The sequence below is a fragment of the Larus michahellis genome, chromosome Z (genome assembly GCF_964199755.1).
Source record: "Larus michahellis chromosome Z, bLarMic1.1, whole genome shotgun sequence".
NCBI lineage: Eukaryota > Metazoa > Chordata > Aves > Charadriiformes > Laridae > Larus > Larus michahellis.
In genome coordinates, this window is record NC_133930.1 from 9,768,492 (window position 1) to 9,779,609 (window position 11,118).

The 11,118-nt window shown below is 50.2% G+C and overlaps 1 protein-coding gene across 1 annotated transcript; it reads right to left on the reverse strand.

The window, feature by feature from the left end:
* Window positions 1-597: 597 nt before the first annotated feature.
* On the reverse strand, window positions 598-9,785 carry LOC141736275 (aquaporin-7-like). Its single transcript, XM_074570218.1, has 6 exons — window positions 9,696-9,785; window positions 6,455-6,581; window positions 4,045-4,182; window positions 3,191-3,309; window positions 1,587-1,804; window positions 598-757 (listed from the first exon to the last, which is right to left on the reverse strand). The coding sequence occupies exons 1-6, from the start codon at window positions 9,783-9,785 to the stop codon at window positions 598-600; spliced, it is 852 nt and encodes a 283-aa protein (XP_074426319.1).
* Between the last annotated feature and the right edge of the window lie 1,333 nt (window positions 9,786-11,118).

Consider the following 11,118-nt stretch of genomic DNA (forward strand, 5'->3'; position numbering starts at 1 on the left):
AATAAACAAAACCAGGCATGAAAGAAAAAAATCAGGTTCTTGTTTTTATGTCAGACTGTCCTTGCTTTTCTCTTCTTTGTGCTCTTCCAAACTGGGTCTTTGTTAGTATGGCAGATTAGCAAATGGAAGCAAGCGTCGGCCCCTGATCCATCAATGTAGTATCTACCTCTTACCAAAGAATATTCAAGATCAAAATTTCTGTAATTAAGTTGTTTCTGCCACTGTTGGATCCTGTATTTTGATTTCTATGAACATACAGGTATCTGGAGTCTTGCAGCACTGCTTTGCTTTTCTCCAGAATGTGGTGATTTATTATTTGGTAGATTTTTCCATAGGGAGGTTGAATAATTTCTTCAGGTCACAGACAGGTCCAGCCCTACCTGGGTCTGCCCAGTGTCACAGAGACCCAGTTTGTCTGGTTAAGCAGAGTCTGTTGTTGAAGACTAGTCCCTCATTTCTCCACCAAAAGGGTGGAGAAACGGTGTGCTCCAGCAGCACCATTACTTATCCCCTTATCCACTTAGTTACCCTTTGGCTGTCAGTCCATACATCCATGTAGGCTTTGCTGTCATGCCTTTTCCTCAGATCGCGTGGCCATCACAGCGTAGAAGTCTCCACCACTGTCTGTCCTTTCTCATTTCCACTTTTTGGGTTGGGTTGGTTGTGAAAATCAATGAAGAGTTTGTGGATTAAAACACCAGCTAGACTTCCCAGAGTCGGAGCTGTGATTGGGACCCACCACCAGTGATCTCCAGCCCTAAAATAAAACAGAAGAAGCAGCTGGTGAGGCAGACTGGAACCACTGCCCTGCCACTGCACGGCACAGGGTGAGGTGAGCTGGGTCATACTGGGCCCTGCAGCTGGCTTAGGCGAATTCTCTATCCACCAGTGTAATTGCCAGAGGGAGGTTCATTTCCCCCATCGGCCTGGGAAAGGGGCTCTGCGCTGTCTGCAGGTCTCTCGTTCTACCGAAACAGACTGTGTGATCCAGATGAGTGTGCCGGTCAGACAGGCACACACACACACACTCCCCTTTTCCCTCCCCATTTCCAATAACATCTGCACCTCCTCTACCGAGCTCTCCCAGGTACATTCTGGAAATATAATGAAAACGGGCGTCCGGGAGACTCTGCTAATGCCCTCCTCATGGGAAAAGCCATAGCATGGCACGATCTTACTAGTTAGGGGAAGGCAGGGTTTCATCTCCAGATTCAGACATCTAAATCTAGGAGGGCTATTCATCAATCCAGCTATAAGTACCTGCTTTCAGGTGAGCTGAATTGCTCTCTGGCTGCAATAACCAGCCAGATCTCCAGCTAACAGGTAGCCAGTTTGGTGCCCAAGTGGAGGTATCTGAATGTCAAGATGAATCCCATGCTGGAGAATTAGTGTACCCCAGATTTTGTGTATGTATGTAATGCATGGGGCTGCTCTATGCACAGCCCTTGCTCTCTGAGCAAGGAGAATGCACTCTGTAGCGGTATCATCAACTTGGTCCGAAGAAAAAGGCTTCATGAACATTTTATCTTGGTCTTATTTCCTCTCTTTGCGAGCAGAGCAGTGTAAAAGCAAAATGGGTCACTCACGTGAAGACGTCCATTCCCCAGCCAGCAATTGCCGTGAAGACCCTGGGGGGCAGGTCCCGGGAGGGGTTTATGGCGTAGCCTGTGTTCAACCCCATCCCCAGGCCGATGCCCAGGACCAGGATACCCGTGAGCAGGGCCTGCGTGCCTTTCAGGGCTCCGTTGTTTTTCTCGTCGTGGATGACCAGAATGCCCAGGAGTAGCATCGCTGTTGCTGTAAACTGCAGGAGGAGGAAAGGGGGAACGGGTCAGGAGAGAGAATGGGGAAGGCAAAAGGATCCTGCTCAGCAGAAAGGAAGAGACTTCCCAGAATGGAAAAGCAGGTGGGATTCATGGTCTGGTCAAGTCAGGGAGGACCCCAATGTTATTCCCTCCTCACAGATGGGCTGAAGAAAAGTCTTGACTCATTTCCCAGTAAAAACATCTCCACTTTATCACCAAAAATGCTCTAGGACTGATATGAACTTCTCAGTACTGTCCTCTCCCTCCACCTTTCAGGTTAGGGACATGAGTTATTTTGAGTACATTTCATCTAACAGAGGCAAGCCATAACAAATTGCTAATAAGACAAATCTGATCCTCCCTAGAGGGAGTGATATTTTATATAGCCTGTTGCATTTGCCCTTTCAGGACTAACAGCAGATACCAGATTCTCATCTGGGAAACTGAATCTCCCATCTGACAGTATGTAGCTGGCATTTGTAGATCTGCAGTGCCCAGGACGTCAGGAACAGTGGTTTGAATAGAGCTGATGATTCCTGTCTTTCTGCTTCAGAAAATGTAGCTGGAGATCCTTGGACTGCTTGCAGAGATACCAGCAAAAGCAGAAGCTCTGCAGCTCTTGACAGCACACTGTCACTGTCATTTTTTTGTCTTGTGCAGCAAGGGCACGGCAGGCTCCACAGGACGCCGAGCGATCAGTGACCTGTAGGCTCTCCAGTTCTCACTGTCCTTCTCACCATGCCCAGGCAAGTTTTGTCATCTCAGAGACAAAAGCACAGGCTTCCGCAGTTTCAAATTAGAAGTGAATCTTCCTTTTCCAGTGTCCCAGTGCGCCACGTCCCCTGAAGCATCCCCTTCCTATTTGTGGGCATCCAGACATTGTGTTGTATGCTGGGAATCAACTGTACACACTCTAAATTGGTCTGTCTGGACCCTAGAGGTTCAATCCAGGCTGTGTTCATATGAAGACAGTCTCGGTCCCTCTGTGCTGATGGGAGCAGCCAGCAGAGCTGCCTGGGAGCGTGGAGCAGGTGTAGGATCCAAAAAGGGGAAGAACAGTTCAGGGAACTGCCCAGAGCCCAGAAGAGGTGGTTGCTGATATAGCTCAGCTTCTCACTTCCCGTTGCCTGGGCTGTGTGCAGGGAAGGTGTTTGGAGGGCACTCGGACCAAGCTGCGGAGCTGCCTGCAGGAGTTACCCTTTAGGGTCAGCCACCAAGGTGCCTCGGATCCTACCTGTCAGGCGCCTGCCTGGATGGTGGGCTCCTTGGAGTAGAGGTTGTGATTGTGTCTGCACGAGTAGCACACTGAGCCCTCTGTTGCAGACCTGCAGCAGCACCTATTACCACCCACCTTCTCCTAGCACACCACAGCCGTCCCCACTGACCTCTGTGAAGAAGGCCCCTGGTAAGGATATGTAAGGAGCAGGGTAAGTGGAGAAGATCGACGCTGTGGCGGTTGGTCCCGTCACTGTAAAGTTCCCCTTGGTGTAGTCATACAGAGCATCTAGGAGAAATGGGAATTACAGGAATTAGCACAGAGTTCATCCCGCATGGCACGTACGCAAGGCCACCCGTTAACAGCCAGTACGGACACCAAGTAGGCAATGGGAGATATGATGGAGGTGACACACCCCTTGCAGGGCATGATCTCACTGATATCTGTTACCCGCAGACTTTGGTCTGCAGTTGCTTCCTTAGGCCTACCAGCTCCCTATCCCTGCCCCCAGGAGCCTGGGGCAGGCTGGGTGCTCTGGATGCACTGGAAGCCTCCACCTTTCTGCCCCTTGGAGTCCAAGACGTGCTGGAGCCAATGGGTGGTGGTTCCTCTGCTCACAACTCAAAACTACAGATGACTGTGTCCTGTTTTCCACACACCAGCAGAGTCGCCCAGAGCTCCAGCTGTACCTAATACATGGTTGTTCATGTAACTTAAGCCCTTGCAGGCCCTGGAAACAAATTGCTCACAAAATGCAGCTACTGGCCTTGAGTTGGGGACAGGTATTGGCGATGGGAATGCCCTAAGCAAAAGAAGCTGTGTTCTGCAGGAACTGCACGTTCTTCCCAGAGATATCTGGGCCCTACTCTGTCCTCGAGCTATGAAGGTCTGTCCCACAAGCCAGGAGCTCGCCCTCCTCACCCAGACATGCTGGGTTCTGTAAAAGGAAATATTTTTGAGGAACGGTGAGTTAAGACTGAAATGGTGCCCACAGCAGCCCCTGTGATAAAGACACAACCGTACCGTAATAGAGGCCAAAGACAGTAGCTGCTGCTGTAAAGGAGCCCAGGAACTGGCCAATCAGATAAGCTGGGAGCTTTCTCCAGGGGAGGTTTCCTAAAATGCAGTGTGTGATGGTGATGGCAGCATTCAGGTGAGCTCCTGCAAAATCACAGCAAAAGAGAGTGTCCTCAGCGCGGATGCAGCTGTTTTGGAGCATGCCCCACGCCCCATAGTAACCACCCAGACCTTGCTCCAGAGCACCAAAGACTCTCCCAGGACAGGGTCTCCCTCCTGCACAGACTCAAAACGGAGCCATTTTTCCTGGGCAACTGAACGATTCAGGGCAGAGAGCTCCTAGCTATAGTCATCTAAAAACCAGACCACCTATGCTTTACTCTGTAGACCGCAGGCTGCCTCAGTCATCTCACCTGTCAGAGACACCTCTCTTGGTATGGCATGAGTTTCTCTCTGTATGAGTTTCTCTCTATTCAGCTTAAAGGGAGCCCAGGACTTAAACTCATCACCCACCTTTTTACAGCTACAGGTAGATGAGGCAAATCTTACCCCAAACAACCACAAGGCCTTCTGAAAACATCTGATAGACAAGGAGGGCCTCATCCTGGCAGAGCTGAGCACCCCAGCTGATGGGAGCTGTGGGCCCTCAGCACATCTTGGCAGGTAAGGCATGAGACGGCAGGGAAATGAACTGCAAAATCAACCACTGATGCCCCGGATCTTCATGTCTGCAAAGCAAATCCTATGCAAGGCTGTTGGCAGGGTCTCAGATTAGCTCTTAGATGTCACTGCATTGAGAAGGGGTTACCAGGATGGGACCCCAGACCATGGTTGCTCCCACTAGTGTGGAGCAGACCTTTTCCTTTCCTTGCAGAGTTTGTAATCTGTGACTGCATTTCTTTACACCTTTTAGTACGCAGCTTTCATACAATCCAAGACCAGTTTTCCCTGCTTTGGGAGGACACTTTCTGTGGAGGAAGTTGGTGTCAAAATCACGCTTTTGGAGAAAGACTAAGTGGATCCAGGTTTGGTGCCCTCAGTACAAACCACATTTGTTCTCCAGACCTCATGTCCCCATGATTCCAGAGGAAATAATTGCTTTTTCCTGCCTAGTAGTTGTGAACTTTGGGGGTTAGTAAATACTTAGTGGCCTTTTCCTAGTCCAGACTCAGAAAAGGGTACGAGCCAGACACACATCATCTCTTCAAAGTACAGGACAGAGTGAAGTGAAAGTGCACATACCGCCGGCTACAGTCCCACAACCACAACTGAAATGGAGGGAGACCCCTTTTTCTTTGATCCTCTGATCATTTTCAGGCATGACCCACCATTTCAGAGATCACAAGAAACATCTTGTGACACAAATGAAACCAAATTGCAATGCCAAGAAGCCCCAAAGCTGTGTCCAGAGGCAGCCTGTTGCTGGCTGAGCTGAGACCCTTCCTCTCACCTCCCAGCCCTCAGCAGATCACCTCCATCTCAAACGTCACCTGGGGCTGCAGGGACCTGCTTTCCTCAGCCCACTTTCCCCAGGATATCTCCACCAGCTCCAAAAGGACAGGGAGACCAAGAGATGACTGTTTGTGTGGAAAATTTTTTCTTTCCCAGCCAACCCCAGCCTTGGACATCTCTCTGCTTCAACCAAAAGCAAGGACTTGCTTTAATTTTCTGCCCACTAGAGCCCTTAATCTCTTCTCTTGGTGCAAATAAAGGCAGAAATTGCACAAGGCAAAGGTAATGCTCTGTCATGTGAGCGGTAGAACCCCATGGCCCTGGAACACCGCCTCTTGTGTTCGCATGGGGCGTGTGCGCATGGGTGTGCATGATAAGGAGAAAATTTTCATACCATTCCTTGTTGCAACATCAGCAGTAAGCTCTCCTTTGCAATAAATGATTTACTTCCCCGTGGGTCAGATTGGCAGCATGTTTTCAGAGCTCCTTATCTCCTTGGGCCATGATGGCATATCCCAAGGCTTAACGGGGACACTGCTGAAACCTGGCTCCACTGACCACAACAGGAGGAGGTGGCCACGGTCTGCTGCTCTCCCTGGCTGGCTTGCCCCTGTCTTAGTAGATGCTTTTGGGGTCAGCATACTGAAGGCATGCTGTGCCTGCCTTGTCCCCAGCCTCTCCTGACCTTGCCATGCCATCGCAACTCCTTGGCTTGATCTCAGACCTGCCTCCCCCCTGCAGACTTGGCTGTGATCACCCCGTCACAAGGCTGATCCTGGTTACAGTCACCAGACCTGCTCAGCTCTTCTTGTTGGAGACCACAGAACTGCATTTTTTACGGGTGAGATCACTGACCCACCTTGCCGTGCCATCACCCACCCCTCCGCAGCCCACTCCTGCCGCCCTTGACTCATGTGGCCTTGATGGGACATAGGAATGTCCTGTGCTCGAGTGTCCTGCTCACCAGAGATTCCTCCGGCAGCATGGATGCCCAAGGTAACACCAATTCCAAATGCCAAATTGATGCTCAGATGCTGCCCAAAGTCTCCTCTTCCTAACACCACTTGTGCCACTGAAGACAGGCCAAAGACCTAGTGCATGGAAAAAGAAAGACAGAAAGCGGTGTTAAAAGCAATGTTCCCGCTGTGGTGGACTGAGCTTCTTTGTTACTTTTTCTACAATACTAACAAACTCCCAATTACAATTACGGGACTTTAAGGTGCCCATGGTCAGGAGGTGAAATGAGAATGGCCCTCCTCTGCAAAAATGGAATGGATAACTGGATTATTCCTCATCGGTGACCATCACACAAAACCAGACACTGCTGTGGGTTGGCTACAAGGGAGACAAACCCCAAACACCCGCACTGAGGTCCCAGGATCGACTGGGATCACTCGCACAGCCATGGTAAGGGTGTCTGCGCCTGAAGCCAGGGGCACGAGCCAGGGGAGCATCCCCACAGACCACCCAAAGGCAGCATCCAAGCTGATGGAAGGAGGGTGGGCAAACTCTTTTTGTCTTTCTTCTCCTGGGCTGCAATTTATTGACTAAAAATGTAGCACATTGCTATTTGCCAAACTCGACTCTAATTTGGTAACTTATTCTGGCAAAAAAACCCTTTTCCTTTCAACACATATACTTCCATTTCAAAAACAGCAAAAGCATCAATATTTTTTTAGTGACTAAAGGGGACCTGGGAAAAAAAATTAAAAAGTAAACACTCTCCAGCAGGAGAAGACATTCAAGAAATTGCTCTGGACTGAAAGTAAATTCTATTTCATTTTTTTAATGTGGTCAGAGGGCGGAAAAATGAGGTCTCTGCACAGCTCTTACACTGAAATCTGGAGCAGGACAAAGCTGCTCTCGAGGTCTCTGCCTCACAAACCACTTAGGGCTTGGAGAGTGTATCCTGTTCCTTGTGCTGCACCGACGTTTATCCAGGATGACATGTCGCTCCAAGACAAAAAAGTCAGTATGCATCTAAGTTTCTGCTCTGTCCTGTCTTGTTTTGGCGCGGATCTTTACTGGCTGCTCTGCCTGTATCCAAATTTTATCTCATGCATCTGGTCTCCCTCTTCCCTTTCAGACAGCACCTAAATCCCCCGTTCCCCAGAGACACTGTTCTTATCTCTCTCATATACACAGACCACACTCTGTGCTCTGTGTGGAGTTACAGCCTGCACGCTGTGAGCCCTTCTCTCAGTCTGCCTCAGCAAACGCCCCGAAAAGCAGTGTCCGGGATGTCCCCCAGCATCTGCAAAACCCATATAAAAATTTTGCCTGCTCATCTCTGAGCTTTTCCAAAGCCACATCCAAGAGAAGCCAAATGCATAAGGCACAGGTTTCGCAGGACAGCACGCAGGTGCAGGGAGGAGACGGCTGTTGCAGCTGAACAGCACTATCCTCAGAAAAAACAACATGGGACAGGCCAGAGAATCTGTTTTTCAGTACAGATCCAAACCTCTGGTCTCCTCCTCTATTCTCACCGTCCTAAAATAGCCTTTTTTTACTTCCTACCTCCCTATTCCTTGTGCTGCTTACTCCTGCTGCCTGGTTCCCTCCTTTATGAACACTGCCTGTCTGTTAAAGCAAGAGGTCCAGCCTGAGCACTATTGTCCAAATAACGGCCAACCGGGTGTCCCGGAGATGCATCCAGCCCATTCCTGGTTGCAGTAAGGACCAGGGGGTTACCAAGGAGTAGGATGCTGGATGGTACATTTGGATGCTGGATGCTGTTTGTGGCCAGCATTTGATGGGGGTCCTTCTGCAGTGTTCCGCCTCCTGCTCTGTTCCCTCTTGGGCATCCAACATGAGCTGCAGACTCCAAAATCTGCCTTGGACTGTCAGAGTGCAGGGGAAAGTCTCCTCCTCATGCTGCTTCCCAGAGACAGCCCTGGCAGGACACCCCTGGACTTGATATTTGTCACCTGGAAATTCCCACCCCCAAAAAATAAAGGGGACGGAAAAGGAGAATGGTTTGCTCAGCTCCTGCTGAGGAGTCAGAGATGTCTGTACTCTGACTTCCAATGCATGCAAAACTACCTGTGTAGTAAGGAGTGAACTTCAAGGAGCTGGATGTGCAATAAGAGGTGATAAAAAGCAAGCATCCTTTGCACATGCATTGTCACCTTTGAAAATAAGCACCTTTATCTGTACGGACAGCTGTGTCAAAAGGTCCCCAAGCTTACACAAATCTTATCTTCCTCCTGTGCAAATCTCCAAGTGCGAGTTATTTAGATTATCCCCAGCCCTTCCACGCCAGCCTCTGTCCAGTCCAAAGCATCTCTCTCAGCCCAGCAGCGCTTGCAACCTGAGTCCAGGTGTAGCAAGTTGGCACAGACACTTGCTGGACCCTTTCAGCAGGAGGATCTCATTTTGTTATGTTGGTCCTCACCCCCACCAGGGATCAATTCTGACTGCAAAGCCTTCCTTGCCCTCTTCACAAACATCTCTGAAGCAGCCCAAGAGCTCAAAACCACTTCACTTTTTCTGCATGAAACAGATCTCTCAGGCAAGTGGGGAGTTTCTGTATGATATAGGTAAGCACTATTCATTTGCCAGCGTAAGAAACCCAAAAGCGAAATCGTGGCATGTTTTACACCTGGTAATTATGTTTCCTAATGGTGGGTTGTGGCTCCGGCAAGTTTCACTGGCATTCATTACCCTGGCAACCCCAAGAAGAAGATGGATGAGTGCTGTTCTCATGTCACAGAGGCTGTCAGTGCCAGAGGAGTCAGGGTCTGCTCCCCAAACTTGTGCAATACTCCCCAGTTACACTGTCGCCTCTGGCACGTCAGGAAGAAAAGCCTCCATTCGCTGCACAGGACCTTTCAGGGGGTTTGGCAGAAGCGTTGTGTTGCCCCACCTGACCAGACACTGCTCTGATTTCATTCCCAGACTCTTCCTCTTTTTCTTCCCAGAAGAGAACTGAAACAGTGGCTGATCCCCGCCTGCTTCACCCTACCCCAGCACCCACCTCCCACCCTCCACATTGCTTCTTTCCTTCAGAAGGTTTTTGGTAGATGGTCTACCTGATGGGAAGCTGCCGCTCCAGCAGATCAGAGGGTTGAGAAGTAGCAACCAGCTGCTGAGCAACCCTGAGGATGTGGTAGGAAACCATTGACCTCACAAACTGCTGCTGTGAAGGCTTACCCTCTCCCCAGCCCTGCACACGCACACACACACATCTGGGCCCGTCTCCTTACCATGAGGATGAACATCCCCAGCGCTTCAGCCAGCAGCTCCCTCATGGTGCTGCTATGGATCGTGAGCGCCTTCTGAATCTTCTCCAGCATTTTGCCCTCCGGCTCCAGCCTGCAGCCACGGGAGCTCCTGTTGTGACAGCACACTTCATTGCGCTGAGCTGAGTTACCCTTTGAAACTTGGCACCCTCCCTTCACCCCCAGACACCTCCATTCATTTGGTTAACGATGAACAAGACAATAAAGCAGCAGCTAGCTTCAAAGTCTTCCCAAACACACGTACCATCCCTTCAAAACTATATGGTAAGGCTGGAATATTTCTGTTACTGGGGCATGCAAACTCTGCACCTCTGCCCAGGAGCAGCCTATCACCAGAGCAGTGGAGCTATAAATAGCCTTGGTGTGCTCCTAGTGCCTCTGTCTTTCTCCATAACTTTTTCCACAGGCTCTGAACAGGAATTTTGGCTGTGCTTTGTGTTCTAAGTCACTGGCTGGTGGTTTGGTGCCATTTGTTTTTAACAGGTGTGATTAGGACCATTTGCCTGTGCTTCGCAGGTCTGTTTGGACGTCCAGCCTGTGGTGAGGATGCTCTGCCCGGAGCTGCTGTGCACCACTGTCTGCAGCTGGGAAGAGCACAATGCCTTGAGTGTTGCTTCAGGTTGAATTTTTGTTCTTGCTGAATGCATCTGTGCCCACAGCCCCCATCACTAGCAGGGACTCTCACAACCAGCTCCCCGGTCTGTCCCCTCACGTGGGGCAAGGAGACACCAGTCTCAGCAATGGGCCACAGAGACCTTCAATCTCATCTGGCTGCCAGAGCAGAGCCCTCACTGCCCTGATTCCTCCTCCAACTCCTGATTCCCTCTGCTTACCAGGTGTTATTACCTCTCCACTGTGAAAAGGCTTTAATACCTTTGCTTAATCGCTGAAAAATTTAAACCCACTGACCACTCAAGATCTTTTTCTGTGAGCCTCGTCTGGTTCTTTGCTGGTTTTCTTCACCTTTCTCTCAACTCGCTGCAGCTTCTCAGTGTGGCCCTGGAGGGGAGGGACATGGCGCACAGCTCTGGAGGGGTGACCAGAGCTGCCCTGATGGGGACATAGCTCTCTGCTCACGCCGCCCCGGGTGTTGCCTCCCTCTGGCACTACTGCATTGCAAAAGTTCATGAGCTGTTCTTTCATCCATGAGACGCTGAGCAGCTACGTGGAAGAAGCTGGGAAGCTGATTCTTCTCTTTGCTCCATAGATGATTGTCTGTCCTGTGTCAGGGAAGGGTTTTATGACTGGGGTAAGCTGTCCTCCAGTGACAGATTAGATGCTGACCTTAGTGAACACCTGGCTAAATATGCAGTAATTTACTAGGCTGGTGCTGATAGTAAGGGCCATCTCATCATGAAGGATGATAATCACGCTGCTGGCAAGGGTG

Excerpts from the sequence above, each read along its gene's own strand:
- LOC141736275 (XM_074570218.1), bottom strand. The coding sequence starts at position 9,785 with ATGCTGGAGAAGATTCAGAAGGCGCTCACGATCCATAGCAGCACCATG. Across the intron at positions 4,183-6,454 it reads TGCTGCCGGAGGAATCTCTG|GAGCTCACCTGAATGCTGCC; the intron begins GTGAGCAGGACA and ends GTGATTTTGCAG. Across the intron at positions 758-1,586 it reads TGGGGAATGGACGTCTTCAC|GGCTGGAGATCACTGGTGGT; the intron begins GTGAGTGACCCA and ends GTTTTATTTTAG.